This window comes from Cervus canadensis, chromosome 24 (assembly GCF_019320065.1).
Source record: "Cervus canadensis isolate Bull #8, Minnesota chromosome 24, ASM1932006v1, whole genome shotgun sequence".
NCBI lineage: Eukaryota > Metazoa > Chordata > Mammalia > Artiodactyla > Cervidae > Cervus > Cervus canadensis.
Genome location: NC_057409.1, coordinates 13,794,721 through 13,815,375, shown reverse-complemented (window position 1 = coordinate 13,815,375; position 20,655 = coordinate 13,794,721). Strand labels below are relative to the sequence as shown.

Here is a 20,655-nt window from a genome sequence, read left to right as displayed (position 1 = left end):
CTTCTCCATCCACGGTACCAAGGGCATCAATTCCCAGCTCTCGAAGGACCTACTCCCCAAGGCTGCAGTTCTATTTTTAGCCTTGAATCCATCAATAAACAGAGAACGGCAGAGCAGGCAACTCCTGGCTGCCTGATATTAGTTAGAAGAGAGACAGGGACCATTTATTAAGCATTTTCTGTGTGCTGGCCATTATGCGAAATGCTTCATGTGGATTATCTACTGAAATCTTTACAACATTCCTGTGAAATGACTGTATTATTATCATCATTTTATGAATAAGGAAAATGAGGCTCAAGGAGGTTAGAGAATTTGCTTGAGGCTACACGGCTGATAGCTGCAGAGCCAGGGTCCAAATCACACGCAGTTCTGTGGGACTCTAAGCCCACACGCTTTCCAACCTGGCAGTCTCCAGATAAGACCGCCTGGAAGAGCATTATGGGCAGGGGAACAGCACAGGCAAAGGCAAAGACGTTTGAAGTGCAAGGCCTGTTTGGGGGACAGCTAAGAGTCTGATGGGATTCAGGTTGACAAGGAAGACGAGGCCAGGGCCTTGAGCAGCACAAGATTCTGTAAGATTGTCAATCCCCGGGTGGGTAGTGGTTCTGAATTCTGGTTTCTGGAAAGATTGTGAGTGGAAGAGTGATATTGCCATGTCTGAGCTTTAGAGTAGATGATGGATTTGAGGGAGAGACTGGGGAGAGGAAGACAAAGGAAGATTCCCACTAGGAACAGCGGTAATAGCTTCCATTTATTGAGCACCTACTATGTATGTTAGGAGCATTAGATGCATTTTGTAAGTTACCACCTAATTCATGGATCAGGGGCTCACTCAGTGGTAGCTATTTGGAGGCTATTACTATCTCTCTTTTACAAATGAGAAAACTGAGGCATTGAGAGGTCAAGTGACTGCCCAGGGCCACTTGGATTGAAATCCGAGTCTGGTTGATTCCAGAGACCTTGACGGCTACCGTGACCAGATGGGAGGGCAGGTCATAAAAACAGTTTCCAGCAAAAGAACATTTATCTGACGTTCAGGAATGAAGAAGATAAGGTAGGTTGCAAAGATCATAGGGAGGCAGAATTTTTGTTTTGTTCTTTAAATAATATGTTTATTCACACACACTGAGGAAAGCAATTACGTCACTATGGTCACCAAGCTTTTCTGGGGCCGAAATTGGTAGACAGACTGAGCCAGGGGAAAGGGCATTGTTTCTGCAGGGCAGTGACTGGGGAGGCAGGAAAGGGCAGGGTCCCAAGTTCAGTTTGTCCAGCAACTCCGAGGTCTCCCACAATCAGAGGCGCAGTAGCATGTGGCTGGGGCAAGTGAAAAAGGGGGGCGGGATCATTCTGAGTCTCAGCTGCATCTAATAACTGACATCAAAAGTCTCCAAGGAGGTAGAAAATACACCTGCCCCTTGACACACACACACACACACAATAATGGGGGTGTGTCAAATGTCAAAGGGACACGGGAGCCAATTGAAAGAGCTCCCAGTGACCAAAACTGGAACAGTTTGAGCAACAAAAGAAAATAAAGTAGCATTGGATTACAACCCAGAGTGCACAATAAATGCCCGTGAGTTCTTACTGATTGCAAACACATGATTGAATAAATGATATAAATAAATGATTAAGGAGAGAAAAACCTCCCATGCAGAATTCCAAACAATTTATGTAGACATTCTGCCCTCAAGGAGCGGAGCGTAACTCCCCACTGTTTACGTGTGGGTTGCACACAGTGGCCGCCTTCCTAAGAGTACCGTGGGGGGCGGCGGGGGAGGTGCAGAGGAACCTTGCCAGTGGAGAAACTTGACAAATGTGACCTCAGCCAGGTGACGAAGGTCGACAGTGATAAGCAGTCACGTTGACACGATGTGTGTGCATCAGAAGCCTTGGGCAAGGTGCCAGCAGCTTTGCATAAACACAAGCATGTCCACCTGCAGCGGCCATGGCCCTGGTTTATTGTTGGCTGCGTCCGTCCACGACCCTGCGGCGGGGGGATCAGGAGCCTTGGAGTGTCTGACCAGGGATCGCCTCCGCTGCTAGGAGCTCAGAGGCACAGGAAATCCAGAACCTTCGGCCTTGGTCCGGGACTTAGAGGGGCAGCCAGGTTCAGAAGCAGGTTCAGGAGGGCTCGGTCAGAGGTCCAGCAGTGCCCAGCAACCTTGACCAGGATTGCAGAGTTTATAGTGTCCAGGGCATGCCCTTGAGTCAGAGAGGAGGTCCCAGGGGCTGGGGTCCCAACAGCTGACAGCCTCAGCAAATTCCCGTGGTGCCTCTCCTCAGACGAGTCTGCGCCTCGGGACACAGAGCTGACGCCTTGTGTTCCAGAGTCTCCTGCCTGGCGCCCAGAGGGTTTGCCTCTGGTTTTCCAGTTCTTGAGTCAACAACCCGTCCTTCAGCAAATTGAGGAAGCCGGGAGGAGGTGGAGCGATGGTGAGCCAGAGGCCCATGCAGGCCAGTGGAGGGGACAGCACGGTGACCTCTGAGCCAGCCGCCCCACTGACTTCTGCTGCTGCTGGCTGGTGGAAGCCGGCCCGGGACAGGCCGTGCAGGGGGGGCCTCTGGGGAAGCTTAATTCCCAGGGACATCTGTTCTCCCATCACGGGTTTGCCTCCCCTCTTTCCCTGGGTCCCACAGCTTGAGAAGCCAGAATTGAAGAAAATGCACAAAGGTATCCATGGAAAAGAAACTTTGTCCTCTCTACCCCTCCCCAGCAGCTGGAGAAGCCGATTGACAAAAATCAGCCCAACTGAGGGAGTCAGGAGAAGGCAATGGCAACCCACTCCAGTACTCTTGCCTGGAGAATCCCATGGACGGAGGAGCCTGGTGGGCTGCCGTCTATGGGGTCACACAGAGTCGGACACGACTGAAGTGACTTCGCAGCAGCAGCAGCAGGGAGTCAAGACTGAGACCTCCCCCCTAATTGAATCTGTAGTGGCCTCTGGTGTGGTGGCCAGAGGGGTATAGGACTGTCAAGGCCCAGCCTGTGGAGTAATTGACTGGACGGAATCCTGCCAGGGGAGAGCTGCCTGGTGCCTGGGGAAAGAAGGTCCCCAGCCCTGGAACTGCTAGGAGAAGCAGAGGGAGAGGTGGGGCTGATCAGCCATAGACCTTATGGCTGATGAAAGGAAGGGCTGACTTCTAGGTTTCTGGATGGGGGGACTTGGTGGATGGACCTCAGGACACGGAGATGGAGATGCAGGAGGAGGGGCAGGCGGGGCAGGAAGCCAGCCTGGGCCACACCAGCTGGCTGGAGGCTGGGAGCAGAGATGGCACCTCTTGTGCCAGGAAGACAAAGCCCTTTGTGTCGGAGTTCCACATCCACTCACTCGGCTGGTGCCCAGCCAGGAAGGCCAGCCCCCAAGCCCTCAATCAGTGGCAGTTTCCCTGCCATACATACAGCACCGAGGTCTCTCCCATCAGCGAACTGCCTCTCCCTGGTTCTTAGGAGCCCCTTTGCTTCTCCCCAGGCTGGGTTCCAGGCCTTAGCTCTCCCCATCCCTCTTCCTCCCTCGGATGCAGGAAATTTCTGGCCCTGCAGCCCACTTGGCTGAGGGTCACCTCCCAGCTTCCAAAGCCAGTCTGGGCCTCAGACATTTGGGGCGAAGGAAGGGAGGGAAAGAACCACCAAGCACTGAGTAGCTACTGGTCTAGGTGCTCCGCGGTTCTCACAGCACTCTGCTAAGTGTGTTGTCACCCTTTCAAATGGCAGTCCTGGGATTTGAACCTATGTCTGTCCAACTCTAAAGCGAGTGCTCTTTGCACCAAAGGAGAGAGCTGTAATGCCCACATGCTCTCAACACTGAGCTAGCTCCTCGCTCCTGTGTCTCCATCATCCCCTCTTCCCTGGTTCCTTCTCATTTGACCATAAACTCAATGCTCCTTTTTCTGGAAGTCCTTTCCCCTTGACCTTGTAGTCCTCTCCTTCCTTCTGCTAGCAAACCTCCTGCTTCATTCCCTTCTGTCATTCCCATGCCAGAGTCACCAATACCCCTGGGCTCCATGATAGGCTCTTTCTTGCTCTTTTTCATTATGGCGTTTTACAGGAAATTGAATATATTTCCCTGTGCTACACAGTAGTGCCTTGTTGTCTCTTTATTTTATGTATAGTAGTTTGCATCTGCTAATCCCAAACTGCTAATTTATCGCCTCCCCTTCCCCTTCGGTAACCATAAGTTTGTTTTCTGTGTGTGTGTGAGTCTGTTTCATAAATAAATTCATTTGTGTCATACTTCAGATTCCACATATGTGATACAATGGGCCCTTTCTTATTTAGTCTTTATATTTCCAGGTCTGGACTTCCCTGGTGGTCCAGGGGTTAGAGACTCTGTGATCCCAACGCAGGGGGCACGGGTTCGATCTCTAGTTGGGACTAAGATCCCACATGCAGGTTGGTCAAAAAAAGAAGCAAACTATTATATAGAATGAATGAAAAGCAAGTTCTACTGTACAGCACAGGGAACTATACTCAATGTCCTGTGATAAACTGTCATGGAAAAGAATGTTTAAAAAGTTGGCACAAACAGTTGGGAGCACAAAGTGTTTGTGCCAACTTGCACTCCCACCAGTCATTAGGAGAAACCCCCTAATGACTCTGCATCCTAATATGTGCTGTTTTTTCACTTCTTAATGACCACTTTTTAAAAATTTTATTTTATTTTATTGAAGTATAATTGGTTTGCATTGTTGTGTTTGTATCTGCTGTATAGCAAAGTGACTCAGTTATACATATATATATATATATATAAAATACATTCTTTTTTAATATTCTTTTCCATTATAGTTTATCACAGGACATTCTATACGATAGTTTGCTTCTGCTAATCCAAGCTCCCAATGCATCCCTCCTCCACGCTCCTCTTGGCAACCACAAGTCTGTTCTCTACGTCTTTGAGTCTGTTTCTGTTTCATAGATAGGTTCATTTGCATTGATGACCACTTTCTAATTCTTAGTACCCTGCCTCTCACTCACTTTCTCTCTCTCCTTCTTCTTTCTTTCCTGCAATAAATATGTGTTTGGGGGCATATATTTCTTTTCTATTTTTAAGGAAAAACAAATCTTTTGTTTTTTCAAGGAGCAGTTTGTTGATAGTGTCATTTGCTACAGAAGGGCCTGGAAATATATATATATATATATTTTTTTCCTTTTTTTGACCAACCTACATGTACCATACTATGAACAACTTTGAAAACCTAGGCCATTATCAAAAAGTCTATAAACAATAAATACTGCAGAGTGTGTGGAGAAAAGGGAACCCTCTTACACTGTTGGTGGGAATGCAAACTAGTACAGCTGCTATGGAGAACAGTGTGGAGATTCCTTAAAAAACTGGGAATAGAACTGCCATATGACCCAGCAATCCCACTGCTGGGCATACACATCGAGGAAACCAGAATTGAAAGAGACACGTGTACCCCAGTGTTCATCACAGCACTGTTTACAATAGCCAGGACATGGAAGCAACCTAGATGTCCATTGGCAGACTAATGGATAAGAAAGTTGTGGTATATATACACAATGAAATATTAGTCAGTCATTAAAAAGAATGTATTTGAATCAGTTCTAATGAGGTGGATGAAACTGAAGCCAATTATACAGAGTGAAGCAAGTCAGAAAGAAAAACACCAATACAGTATATTAACGCATATATATGGGATTTAGAAAGATGGGAACAATGACCCTATATGTGAGATAGCAAAAGAGACATAGATGTAAAGAACAGTCTTTTGGACTCTGTGGGAGAAGGTGAGGCTGGGATGATTTGAGAGCGTAGTGCTGAAACGTGTATGTTATCATATGTGAAGCAAATCACTGGTCCAGGTTTGATGCATGAGACAGGGTGCTCAGGGCTGGTGCACTGGGTGACCCTGGGGGACGGGGTGGGGAGGGAGGTGGGAGGGGGGTTCTGGATGGGGAGCACATGTAAAAATAGATAAATAAATAAATTTGAAAACCTATATAAGATAGACATAAAACATAAACTACTAAAATTGGTTCAAAAAGAAAAAGAACTGAATAGATCAACAGTCATTTAATAAATCAAGCTAGTAGTAAAATGTCTCATTGGCCAGTGGCGCCACATAATTTTCCAGTGAATTTCACCAAATATTATAAGGAGTAGAAAATCACACACAATGTTACAGATGCTATATAAAAAAAGGAAATCTACCTGATTCATATTATAAGACTAGTACAAACTTGACACTAAAACTAGAGAAGGCAGAATAAGAAAATAAATCTTTAACCTATCTTTCTTATAAACATAGATGCAAAAACCCTACTAAACTGTATTAAATCAAATGTGGTGGTGTTTGTTTTTTTAAAAAATCATACTTAGCAACATTAGAAAATTCTATCAGTGCATTTTATTGCATTGTTTTAGGTAGAAAGGTATCAACAGATGTGGAGCAAACATACAATAAAATTTGCCTCATTAGTGAAAAAAGTATTTAGTAATAACAACAGAAGGGAATTTCCTTAACATAGTATATATTACCTACCAAAAGTCTACAGCAAAAATTGTGAAACTTTAGAAATTTACCATTTAAATAATAAAAAAAAATCCCATGCATCTATTCAAAATGGCACTAGACGTTCTACACAATGCAAGAAGATTAGAAAAAGAAATATGACATATAATGAAAATGCAGTCTAACTAAAAGATATCAAATAAAAAAGGGAACTATAACTCTAATGCAATACAAGATGGAATTGTCATTATTTTTAGACCTAACGATCATACAGTTAAATATAATTACAAGAAACCAATAGGAAAATTATTACAGTTAATGAGAGAGTTCAGCAAAATTTGCGGATACACAGTTCACAAAATATAATTGCCTTCCTTTTCATTGGTAATAAACAAGCGGAAAAATAAGAAGAAAAAAAAGCAACAAAGATTACAGAGCACAAAATAATTTAATAAATATGCACAATATTTTGGTGGAGAAAAATCACAAAAGTGAATTGAAAACTTGAAAGTATAGAGAGAAATAAATCAAATTTATAGGTGAGAAGACTCAGTATTAAATATACTCAGTTATACCTCCAATCTGTACATTCAATGAAATTTTATTATAAATCCCAACAGAATTCTTCAGGGAACTTGAAAAATGATTCTACCATTCATAGGGAAGAATAAAGGTATGCAGACAGCTAAGACAATCATGAAAAATAGGAGTGAAGTTGGGGATAGGACTTGCCCCCAAGGTATCAAGATGCAATCACAAGACCATAGAATTAAAATAATGGAATGTTAGGAATAGACAACTTGATCACTGGAACAGAACAAAGAGTCCAGAAATAAACCCAAGCTTTACTGGGAACAAGGTATACATCAGAGACGTCATAATCAGTGGAGGAATCAGCAACCAATTCAGTAAAGGGCATTGGGCTAAAACCTGGCAAAACTTTGCCTCAATTATTTTGTATGATAATAAGACATTTAGAATATCAGGAGACAGTGCAACCTGCTGGGTTTCTAAACCAATTTACTAAAGGAAATGAAAAGAGGTAAACATAGGATTAATATAGGTAAAGGTAGACCACATACCCAGCACTCAGTTTCCCTCATTAACATATTTTTGCTTTTTAAATTCAACATCATGTCTTTGAGATACTGCATAGGCTAAACAGTTCATTCAGGTTTTTCCGTAACAACGTATGGAAACCTTGGCTTGAAGTAGCACTATTTGTACCAGTCACCATTGTCCTTTTATCCTCTATGCCATGCTTCTCCTTTCCTTGTCCAATTGTGGGAGACTTTCATTATCTCAATGGGCCAGAAAAATAGTCTGCTTGGTCTTAATGGCCCTGGTCCGTGTCTCTGCCATCAGGACGAGGACATTCCATGGTGGGAAGTCATCTTCAAAAATTTTTCTTTAGAGCAGTAATTGTGGTCATTGGTAACATCCAATCTCACCTCTTAACCTTATTTATGACCTTGACAGCCATATAATGAGAGTTTTCAATATGGATCACACTACAGCTTCTTTTTTTTTTTTTTTCTTGAAGTAAATTTTATTTTCTAGAAGACTTTTAGATTTGGAGGGAAAAAAATGAAGATTGGTACAGAGAGTTTCCATACACCCAGCACTCAGTTTCCCTCATTAACATTTTCTTGCTTTCTAAATTCAACATCATGTCTTTAACATCCAACATCTTTATTGGATTGGCTAAAAAGTTCATTTGGGTTTTTCCATAACATCGTATGGAAACCTGTATGAACTTCTTGGTCAACCCAATATTTAAATGTATTAATTCTAACTGAATGTAGTAATCCCATTGACTGGAAGCTTCTCTAGGTCTCACATGGCACAAGTTTCATGCTGGGGAATTTCATCTCCCCCTCAGTCAAATCTCTAGTTCTGCAGTGAAAGTATTTACATAGTCATAATGTTATAAATGGGGCTTCCCTGGTGGCTCAGTGGTAAAGAATCCACCTGCCAATGCAGGAGACACGGGTTCTATCCCTGCATGGGGAAGATCCCCTGGAGAAGGGAATGGTAACCCACTCCAGTGTTCTTGCCTGGAGAATCCCATGGACAGTGGAGCCTGGCAGGCTACAGTCAATGGTTTTGCAAAGAGCTGGACATTACTGAGCAAGTAATACACAACAACTAGAGAAAGCCTGTGCACAGCAATCAAGACTCAGAGCAGCCAGGAATAAATTATTTTAAAAAGTCAGCAACATTTCTTTTAAAAAAAGATATGTAAATTTATTTGGCTGCACCGAGTCTTAGTTGTGGCATGCAGGATCTTTAGTTGCAGCCTGTGAACTCTTAGTTACCGCATATGGGATCTAGTTTCCTGACTAGGGATCAAACCCAGGCCCCCTGCATTGGCAGTGTGGAATCTTAGCCACTGGACCACCAGGGAAGTCCCAGATGGAAAATATTTTTTAAAAAATTTCAAGAAAGACTCCAAAAGCAAAATTTGGATTTCCTACGCACATGTAAGATATTCATACAACATTTACACTGTACAAGGAATTATAAACAGTATAGAGATGACATAGTATTTGGGAGGATGTACATAGGTTACATACAATGGCTATGCCATTTGGTATAAGGGACTTGAGCATTACAGAATTCTGGTGTGCCTGAGAGTTGGAGAACCAAATTCACCAATCAAAGAGATGACTATAATAGCAACTAGTAGAAAAACAAAAATATATATAAATATAAAAGACAAAAACTGGGAGGAGCAAGGGGGAAGGATTAGTAATGAAATCACACAGTAGTTAGTCAATAGACACTGTTAGCCTGGTGAGCTGCAGTACATGGGGTGGCAAAGAAAGGAACATAATTGAGCGACTGAACAACAAAGACATTATTAAACCAAGGAACAGAAGTATGAGCATATTATTCATAGTCACATGAATAAAAAAAGAAAGAAAGTTGTTCCCAAGAGCTGGGCAAGTGAGAGGACATTTTTAGGTTTAATTGCTAACCTCTCTGTTGGGGTTTGGTGTTGCGTGTTCATCTACATGAATTATATTTGAGACAACAGTAATTAAAATAAATAATTGAGGAAAAAATCTAAATCTGATTCTGATATTTCTCTAGAGGTTCAGGTACTTTCAGTAACGCCCCATTACCGTAGGATCAAGATGAAACTCTGACGCAGGCATTCAAGGCCCTTCTTTGTCAGGCACTTCCTCCCGGAAGCCCTTGGGTGGAAGAGGGCGCCCTCTGCCGGAGCAGCGACGTCAGCACGCCCGAGGTCCCGCCCTTTGCGTATCAACAGACTCCGCCCCCATCCCTCGGGGGCTCTCCGCATCACGTGATCTCGGCCCCTTAACACCTGGGTGTCGAACCCCAAGAAGGGGAGCCCAGAGACCCCAGACCCCAGGTGAGAGCGAGTGGGTCGGTGGGTTCTGGGTTCCCTGAACCGTGGGAGACTGCCTGGTCAGGCTGGGAACGTGATTGGGAGCGTCTGTCAGGCGCGGCCCGATGTGAGGGTGATGGGCGATTAACCTGAGTGACTTAGAGCTGGACTTTTTGTCGGGGACCAAATCCCAGGTCTTCCATTTTTTATCTGCGCGTGGCCTTGGGCGAGTCACTGAATCTCAGTTTCCTCGCCTGTGGCTGCCAGCGTGAAATGAAATAATACACAAGTACATAATTCATAAATAATAATTGTTGTTTTTAAAGCTCATACAAGCAAATGTGTGAACTCTCAGAAGACGGGAAGACCTTATAAAAGGTGGCTGTAGCTCAACCCTGTTTGGAGACAGGCCTCCCCTCCCTCACCTGGGGCGCTGTGTTCCGCTGGGGTGCTTATGTCTGTGGTTCCTGGGTGCCCTGGAGGTGCCACCTATAAGGGAGGCTGCCTCCGAGGTTCCCACTGACCTGGTGTCCTGAGTGGGCTGGCAGGTCAGACCCCCCCCCCCCCCGCCCTTATCTCCTCACAGGGCCTGCCTTCTGCATTGGGCCCCTGGAGGTGAACAGACATGTCTCAGGAGGCGGCTCCAGCAGGCCCCAGCACAGAGGACCCTGTTCTCAGTCCCCTCAACAGCCTTGGACTTTTCCAGGAGGGTGTGGAAGAAACCAGCTCCATGTCAGGCCTGGCTCCAAACCTGTCAGGAGAGAACTCGGGGGACCCGGTTTGTGCTGGCAGCAGGAAGCGGGTCCTCAGGGAAGAGTCTTGTCAAGGTGCCAGCTCCCAGGCAGTGGGTGCTCCTGGGGCTAGCCTAGAGGCCACGGCCCATCCAGTGGTCCTGGGGCTGCAAGCTGTGGGACAGAACAGGGATTCAGTGCCCAGCCCCAGGCTCAACCCTCGGCTGCCCACAGCGCCTGCCCAGGGGAGGGCTCAGGCCTTCAAGAGGGTCCAGATTATTCTGCATGACGTCTTAGCTGGAAGTTGTCCCGGGAATCTTTGTAGTGGGTATGTGGGGTCAAGAAAGAAAAGCAGGAAGTCTGAGACCACCTCAGAGGGTCAGGAGGGTGGCTTCTTGGGGCTTGGTCAGAGCCCTAGTGGGGACAAGCCCCAGGCTGTGGGAGACCCCCCGCCAGGTGCTGACGTAGTGTTGTTGGGAGGTCCATGCAGTCCTCTCTCTTGCAAGGACACTGGGTCTGGGCCTGGACACCCAGGTGGAAGTTGGGTGGACTGTGACTCAGGGATTCAGAAGTTTGAATATTTGCCCACTGTAGGGAGTGGGACCCCTCCAGGTAGCCCCTGTGACCCTGTGAACTCCCCCCTGCCCAGTGGAGGACCGTCACTTCAGCTAGCTGCCCAGGATCCCCTCCAGAGCCCTGAGCTGTGCCCGGGAGGGTCTGGAAAGGCTTCCACAGCACAGCAGGAAGCCGAGCACGTGGTGAGGCCTGGCGATGGTGATGGCCATGGCACTTCACACAACCAGGAGGAGCTGGAGGTCGGTGCTCTACCAGTGTCTGGGGGGAGGCCAGGGCAGGGACTTGCTAACACCCCCTCCAGCTTCCTGGAGCCTGGAGCCAGCAAGGCTAGGTCAAGCCCATCCAAGAGGCAGAGAAATGCCAAGTGTGCTAAACATTTGAAAATGGGCCCAGTGCCTGCTGCCCAGGATCAGGGCACTAACAGATGCCCAGACAGCTCCAACCAGGACCAACCAGAAGAATCCAGCCCAGGAAGCGGCCCCAGACTGGTAAGTTGACCCTGAGAGGTTGGGATGGGAAGGTCATCTTTATCTTTTGGTGTCAGTGAGTCATGTGTTCAAATCCTATCTCTGCCCACTTTCTAGCTGAGTGGCCCTGGAATATTTTTTAAGCTGTTTCCTCATGTGTGAAAAGGGAATACTAGTTCCACTTTAATGGGGTTGTTTTGAGGATTAAATGAGATGATGGTGTGAAATAATGTGCCTAGCACAGCATAAGGCACAAGGTAAATACATTTGTGTTAAATGTGCTTTTCCTTGAGTGTTACAACAGTCCTGTGAGATAGGCATTAGCCCTGTGTTTCCGTGTGGGGAAGCTGAGGCTCAGAGAAGTTAACAAACTTCTCCAGGTTCACACAGCAAGGGAGTCAGTGCCTAGCCATATTCCCTGTGTTCACTGCTTCCCTTTTCATTGTTCCTTAATTGATAATAATTAGCATTTTATTAATACTAATAATTATGGTCAGTATGTTTATATACCAAGGGCAGAAGATGGCATTGCTGTGTTTGGTGTATATTTCTGACATAGTTGAATTTTTTTTAAATTGAAGAAGCATGTTAGTTTCAGGTGTAGAGCATAGCAATTCAATTATATATATGTAAGAGTCAGACATGACTGAGCGACTGAACTGAATTGAATATATATGTATATATATGTTCTTTTCAGATTCTTTTCCCTTGTAGGTTATTACAAAATATTTGAGTATAGTTTCCCATTTTATATAGTAGCTCCTTGTTGGTTCTCTATTTTATATATCATAGTCACATAGTTGAATTTTTATCACCTTGGTTGAATATGTGTTGTATGCTGAGTGCTTTTGACTTAGTCTTCACATGAAACCCAGAGAGGTGGTTACAGGCCCAAGGCCTCACAGCTGGTAAATGATAGAGCCGGTATGCAGACCCAGGCAGTCTGTCCAGAAAGCTTACTGCACTGCCTGCTTGCGCACATTCCCTGCTAGCATCGCAGTAGTAAAAGCATCTGGCATGTTTACTACATGCTGGGTGCTATTCCCCAGCACTTATCTTCAGTCTTCCTAACACCCTTATAGAGAAGATGCTATTGATATATACCCATTTTAATGATGCAGACACTGAGGCTCAGACAGGTAAAGTGAGTATGTCAAGGTCAAACAAGCGAATTAGTTGAACTAGGATAGGAACCAATGAGTTGCCTGTTGTGATTTATCACTGTTTGATACTGTAATTATATTGGAGATGCTATTACATTATCTGTGTAAATATCACTCAAAACATTAATTTTTAATAAAAAATGAATACATGTTTATCATAGAAAATAAGGAAGAAATAAAAATCCCCATAATGCCAACAACATTCAGAGCTATCTCCTGTTGACATTTTGGTATATATATCCTTTCTTCCATCTTTTTCATATGCATATATATCTTTTCTTTGCCTAGAAATGGGATCATGCAGGTCAAAATTTATAACTTGATTTTTTAGCTATTAAAAATTGTTTTACAGTGAAGTTGTCGACATAGAATGAGGAAATCCCTTTTAATGTCTCCTGGCCCAATTGCCCTTTGTTTGATGTTAATGGTTAGCATCCTTTCAGTCTGCTTTTTTATGAACTTCTATACATATATGAACATCTGCATATTGATCACACCTTTTTATATATAAGTAGGCTCATGCTGTGCCTCATTGTTCTGGGACTTGTACTTTGATTTTCAAATGCTTTAGTGTTTGAAAATGTTTCCAAGTTGGCAGATCTGTGCTTTCCCTGAACCCTGCATCGTGTTTGTCTACAGGCACTGCTGGGACCAGAGGGTGGGCTGGGACTTGCTTTTCTCATTTCTGGTCACTGTCTTGTAGTTAAGAGCATGAAGCTCAGAGGCCGACAGATTGGCATTCAGGCCTGGCTTTGCTGCTGTCTGAGTGTGACCTAGGCAAGTGGCCTCACCTTTCCAAGCATAATTTCCTCATCTGTAAAATAGAGGTAATAAAGTACTTACCTCATTGGGCAGTGGTAAGGGGCAGGTGAGATGCCGTGTACCTGTGTTCGGTATTTAGCACAGTGCCTGGTACAAAAAAATACTGAGAAATGTTACCTGTTGTTGACTATACAATTTTGTCCTTCTCCAAGGACTGCCGATGCACCCCTGTGCATCTGGCTTCTCCCCATTTTAGATTATCTATGTGGGCCAGATGCCCAAAATTGGGATTCCTGGGTCTGCAGTGTTTTGAGGGGGTGTTTGAATTTGGTGGTGGAGGCAGGTGCCTGCCCGCCTTGACGGGAAGCAACCCACGGCTCCTCTCTGCTTCAGTCCCATCCTTGACTCTGTGACACGGTCCCTTATCCCACAGCATCCCAAACAACCGGTTGCCATGGCAACTGGTGCCAGCTGCAGGAGAAGAATGGAGGCTGTGCTGCGACAGGGACGGGCAGGTGGTTGAGACCAAGGCTGAGTGGGGTGTGGGCAGGTGTGGGCGTAGTGCCCAGCTGGTCTGGATCCCGTCTCAGGGCTCTGGCACCTTCTCCTGGAGACAGCTCGGCTCGTGTCAGGAGCCGACAGACAGGTTCAAGGTCAGGCTCTGCTTCTTACAACGGAGTGACTTTAGAGACATCTCTTCTCTGAATCTTGGTTGCTTCCTCTATGAAATGGGGGGATCAGCTGGGCCCTGGAACTACTGGGAATCTGGTGTGAGAGGCTGGCTGTGTTGTGTCCTTTTGGTTTGAGATAGAGATTCTTGGAGGAGGGTGGAGAAGTTGGTTGAAGCTCCATTTTCTTCTCTGTTTGATCCCCAGGGTGGTTAGTGAGATCCGGAGCCACTCTGTGCCTGGGATAGCAGGAGTCGTGGGACGGGCAGCTCTGCCAGGGCCCCCTGCTTTGCCCAGCACCGTTCTGGAGGTACACAGCTCCTCTGACTCCACCTAGGCTCTCAGGCTCAGGTACCCTGTCTGCAGCTACAAAGTATCAGGAGGTGTGTGAGGGAGGAACATGTCTCCAGCAGATGGACAGCTGAAGAGTACCTCCTTTAAGTGTTTACTGTATATTAGGAGCTTCACATAGGTCATCATCTCATGTTTAATTCTCATAGTAGCATGAAAATTCAGTGTTAATATGCTTATTTTGCTGATTAAGAAAACTGGGATTCAGAAAAGTTTAGTGACTCACTGAGGGTCACACAGCAAGTAAGTGGTGGAGTCAGGCTTTGAATCCCGGCCTGTTCAGTTCCACTCTGTGCCCTGAGCCTGGCTGCCAATGGCCTGGCTACAGGATTTAGACGTTTTTTCCCTCATGGGGGAGAATGCAGTTTATTTATTCTTTTAAATTAATTTTTATTGGAGTATAGTTGGTTTGTAATGTTGTATTTCTACTGTACAGCAAAGTGAATCAGGTATACATATATATACCTTCTCTCTCTTTTAGATTTCCTTCCCACTTAGGTCTCCACAGAGCACTGAGTGGAGTTTCCTGTGCTATACAGTAGGTTTTTATAGTTATCTACTTTTTTCATAGTAGTGTTTATATGTCAGACCCAGTCTCCCAGTTCATCCTTTCAGTGCTTCCCCTCTTGGTATCTATACCTTTAGTCTCCACTTTTGTGTCTCTATTTCTGCTTTACAAATTAGTTCACCTGTATCATTTTTCTAGATTCCACATGTTATATGATATGTGTTTTTCTGTTTCTGACTTACTTTACTTTGTGTGACAATCTCTAGGTCTGTCTGGGATTTAGATTTTTATGGGACTTTTTGTTCAGCACACAGGTGTGCTCCTCCAGGATCTCAAAGTCCAGTGGAAAGGAGACAAAGTAACCAGAATTGAAATGCATATAGAAGCCTGGCATGTTCTGGATCCCCAGAGGACAATTGAGTCTTCCTTGGGGAGGGGTGAGAGGGCGGGCTTGGAGGTAGGGAGGAGCAGAAGGCGGGGGCTGTAGGAGCTGGGTTTGGGCAAATAAAGTGGGTATGCAGCAGGCCAAATGTAGGAAGAACATCCCAGGCAGAGGACAGAGCACATGCAAAAGCACAGAGGCAGGAGGCAGCCTGGAGCATTGCAGGAGAGGGGCAGTAGGTGGGATAGGGTCAGAGGGGAGGAAGGAGGTGGGAAAGATCTGTGATCATAACATTGCTTTATTTTGGGGGGTTCCAAAATCACCGCAGATGGTGACTGCAGCCATGATATTAAAAGACGCTTGCTCCTTGGCAGGAAAGTTATGACCAACCTAGACAGCATATTAAAAAGCAGAGACATTACTTTGCCAACAAAGGTCCGTCTAGTCAAAACCATGGTTTTTCCAGTAGTCATGTATGGATGTGAGAGTTGGACTGTAAAGAAAGCTGAGCACCAAAGAATTGATGCTTTTGAACTGTGGTGTTGGAGAAGACTCTTGAGAGTCCCTTGGACTGCAAGGAGATCCAGCCAGTCCATCCTAAAGGAAATCAGTCCTGAATATTCATTGGAAGGACTGATGGTGAAGCTCAAGCTCCAGTATTTTGGCCACCTGATGTGAAGAGCTGACTCATTGGAGAAGACCCTGATGCTCGGAAAGATTGAAGGCAGGAGTAGAAGGGGACGACAGAGGATGAGATGGATGGCATCACCGACTCAGTGGACATGAGTTTGAGTAAACTCCGGGAGTTGGCGATAGATAGGGAAGCCTGGCGTGCTACAGTTCATGGGGTCGCAAAGAGGCGGACCCGACTGAGTGACTGAACTGAACTGAACATTGTTTAAACGGAATTGGAGAGACTGAAGTGTGGTCAGATACCAGGAGGGAATCTCTCAAGGATAGGAACCAAGGAATCTTTAACAACATCAAAGCTTACAGAGAGAGCTTTCTGTCTTCCAGGCACTGTTCTGAGAGCCTTGAATAATGGTGATAATCCTTGTATTGACACTAGGAAGTTGATAACTGGTATGATCCTCATTTTACTAATGAGAAAACTGAGGTCCAGAGAGGTTAAGTAACTTTCCCACAGATCCTAGGTAGTGGCAGAAAGTATCCTATTGCCTGAATATGGCACGATTTATTTATTCCTTGACTCTATGTGGGCATTTGGGTTGTTTGCAGTTTTTTTGCTGTTACATCTGGTGCTGCTGTGATGAACAGTTTTGTATGTTTCTTGGTACATGTGGGCAAGAATGCCTCCATGGAATATTCCTGGGAGTGGAATTGCTAGGTTATAGAGTGTACACATCTTCAACTTAGTGCCAGATGTGTCTGAAATGGTTGAAAATAGTCTGTACTCCCATCAGCAGTGCCAAATGCTAGTAGCCCCATATCTTTACCAACACCTGATGTTATCAAACTTCAACTTTTGCCAAAGTGAGGATATGCTGTGGTGTCTCAGTGTTGTTTTAATTTTCATTTCCCTATTACTGAGGAGAGTCTTGGCATAAATTCTGATATTTTCTGTTGTCTTTTGCCAAAAAGTTTTGGTGGTTTTAACTTTTTCTTATTGATCTGTAGGAGTTTTTTAAAATATGTATATATTCCAGATACTATTCCATTGCCCATTGTATGTTTTGCAAATATATTTTCCCAAAGTTCATATTTTGATTTATTTATGGTGTCTGTTGATAGCTAGAAATTCTTTTTTGTTGCTGTTGTTTGACCACACTGCACAGCATGTGGGATCTTAATTCCCCAACCAGGGATCAAAACTGTACCTCCTGCAGTGGAAACTCGAAGTCTTAACCACTGGACTGCTAGAGAAGTCCCAGAAATTTTTAAGTATTAAAAATTGTTTTATTGTGGTAAAACATACATAACATAAAATTTCCCTTTTAAAACCATGTTTAAGTGTACAGTTCAGTGGCATGAAGTGCATTCACATTGTTGTACAACCATCACCACTATCCGTCTCTGGAACTTTTTCATCTTCCCAGACTGAAATTCTGTACCCATTAAATAATAACTCCCCAATCTCCTCTTCCCCCAACCCTTCATAACCTCTATTCTACTTTCTGCCTTTTTGAATTTGACTATTTTGGTGCCTCACATAACTGAAGTTGTGCAATACTGGTCCTTATGTGTCTGGCTTATTTCACTTACCATGATGTCTTCAAGGTTCATGTTGTAGCATGTATCAGAATTTCATTCTCTTTTTAAGGCTGAATTAACATTTCATGGTATGTATTTACCACATTTTGTTTATCCGTTCATCTGTTGATGGACATTTAGGTTGTTTTCACCTATTAGCCATTGTAAATATGCTGCTGTGAACGTGCATGCAGGCTAAGTCGCTTCAGTTGTGTCCAGTTCTTTGCGACCCCATGGACTGTAGCCATATCCAAATTTCCAATAGTCTCATAAAAATGATAATTTATTTTTATACTTTGTCTTTTTTAAAGTCAGGGTCTAAATAAAATCTCTATGTTAGAATTGGTTGATATGCTTTTTTAAGCTTCTCCTAACCTATAGATGGGAGTCCCAGGTGGCTCAGTAGTAAAGAATCCTCCTGCCAGTTCAGGATACGCAGAAGATGCAGGTTCAACCCTTGGGTCGGGAAGATCCCCTGGAGGAGGAAATGGCAACCCACTCCAGTTTTCTTGCCTGGGAAATCCCATGGACAGGGGATCCTGGGGGGGTATCATCCATGGAGTCTCAAAGAGTCAGAGACGACTGAACATGCACACGCAACCCATAGCTCTCTTTCCAATCTTGTTTTTTCTGAACTTTTAAAAGTATTTTATATTGAAGTATAGCTATTTAACAATATTGTGATAGCTTCAGGTGCATAGCAGAGCAACTCCACTATACATATATATGTATCCCTCAAACTCCCCTCCCATCCAGGCTGCCCCATAACATTGAGCAGAATTCCCTGTGGTATACAGTAGGACTTTGTTGGTTATCCATTTTAAATATGGCAGTGTGTACCTGTTAATCCCAAACTTCTAACTATTCCTCCCCTCGTTCTTCCCTCCTTGGTAACCATAAATTTGTTCTCTAAGTCTCGTGAAGTCTGTTTTTGAAGAAACTAAGTTGTTTGTTTACTAAGTTGTAGCTTATTGCATCTCCAAGGTATAGTGAGACCTGATCCTCTGTTTTCTGTATTTTCTGTGAAGTGGTGGTTGAATCTGGAGCTTTGATTAGATATAGATTCAAAGTTCTGGGCTAATTAATCTGTTTTTAGTGTGTTTTTTTTTCTCTTTTTAAAATTATCTTTTTTATTAGTTTTTTTATTTTTATTTTTTGGGAGGCAGACTAATTTGAAAGCATATAATGTCTCATCTTATTTCTTTGTATTTTTGATGAGCTATAAAATGGTAGTGTTTTAAAACTGCAGTTTCTAGCTATTGATGGTATATAAAATGCAATAGATTTTGCAGAAATCTTTTATTTATATAATTTATCTATTAGGATTTTGTTTGTTTTCTATGTAGACAGTCATGAAACGTGCAAATAATGACAGTCTTGTTATTTCCTTTCCAATTGTTGCATCTCCCCTATTCCCTTTCCTTATTGTGCTACCTGAGACCTTTATGGTATTGTATATACCTGTGTAACATTGAATATAAGTGGTGATAGCAGGGACCCTTGTCTTGTTCTGGATTTTAAAGGGAATGTGGTCACCATTTCACCAGTATATTTGCTATATTTGTGTCAGGATAAGGGAATCCCTTCTATTCCTGATTTGCTTGTTATGAATGGAAAGTACATTTTAAGAAATATATTTTCTACAGTTTTTGAAATAATATGATTTTTATTCTCTTACTAATATTAGTAAATTTAAAGAGTTGGATTTTTTAAATGTTAAGTCAGTCTTTCACTACCAAATAAACCCCAATTGATCATGTTATATCTTATTTATGTTTTCTGAAAACATAAACATGTTTTGTGTTTGTTTCCAGAACATAATTATGTGCTTTATGTTTCTTGTTTATGTTTTCATGTTGATAATATTTGGTTTGGAAATTTCGTGTTTCTGTTGATGAGCTGGTTAACTGGCCTGAAATGATTTGTTCTCATACTGTCCTTGTGAGGTTTTGGTATTCAGTTTTGCAGCTTCAAAGAATGAATTGTAGACTGTGTTCTTTTTTTCCATTTTCTGCAGCAGTTTGTATAAAATTGGAATTATTTGTTCTTTGAACATTTCAGTAGAATCACTGGTTAAAAAAAATCTAGACTGGTGTTTTCTTTAGGGAAGATAATTCCTCCCCTACTGAGTCAATTAATTCTATGCTTATGTGTTTATTCAGTTTTAAAAAATTTTTTTCATTGAGTCAATTTTGGTAATTTATATCTTCCTAGAAATGCATCCACTTAATCTGAGTTTTCAAATTTACTTGCATGTTGGCATAAAGTATTTTACAAATCCCCTAATTTTTTTTAATATCATGATTACTCGTTGCAAATATTGTCTTGTTGTACCTTCCCTCTTTTCCTTATTGTTGCCAGAGAGTTGTCTGCTTTGAGTCTTTTCAAAGACCCGATTTTTGGTTTTGTTGACCTTGCCTGTTGTGTGTTTGTTTTCAGTGTCGCGCTTCTTTCCGTTTATTCTCTTATTTTTATAATATTTTGAGAATAATGCTTGGTTCATTTATTTTCTCTATTTAGTTTCTAATAAAGTCATTTAAAGTTACAAAGGCACTTCTGATGATCATGTTAGCTGCATCCCCATACTCTCATATATAATCTTTCTTATTATAGTTCAGTTCTCAGTATTTCATGATTTTTACTACTTATTTTATTTGGCCTGTGTACTATTTAGAAGCGTATTTCTTAATTTCCATTCACATGAGTTTCTTTCTTTACTTCTCTCTCTAATTTTTTGTTATCCTTTGTTAAATTAATTAATGAATTTTTTACTGTGCTGTCTTCACCGCAGTGTGGACTTTTCTCCAGTTGTGGCAAGCGGGGGCTGCTGTCTAGTTGCCGTGCTCGGGCTTCTCACTGCGGTGATTTCCCTTGTTGCAGGGCACAGGCTCTAGGATTCGAGAGCTTCAGTAGTTGGGGCACGTGGGCTCAGAGGTTGAGGTTCCCGGGCTCTAGAGAACAGGCTCAGCAGCTGTGGTGCACGGGCTTAGCTGCTCTGTGA

At 43.5% G+C, this 20,655-nt stretch overlaps 1 protein-coding gene across 3 annotated transcripts in view; it reads left to right on the top strand.

Moving 5' to 3' along the window:
- Positions 1–9,755: 9,755 nt before the first annotated feature.
- The window catches only part of SPOCD1 (SPOC domain containing 1), a 30,802-nt gene continuing 19,902 nt past the window's right edge, over positions 9,756–20,655 (top strand). For 2 of the 3 annotated variants that reach the window (XM_043446056.1, XM_043446055.1), the window contains exons 1-2: positions 9,756–9,859; positions 10,422–11,630. In XM_043446056.1, the coding sequence (XP_043301991.1) occupies positions 10,461–11,630 (1,170 nt within the window). In that variant the 5' untranslated portion in view covers positions 9,756–9,859; positions 10,422–10,460. The remainder of the gene's footprint in view (positions 9,860–10,421; positions 11,631–20,655) is intronic. The other variant, XM_043446057.1, reaches the window with a different exon arrangement.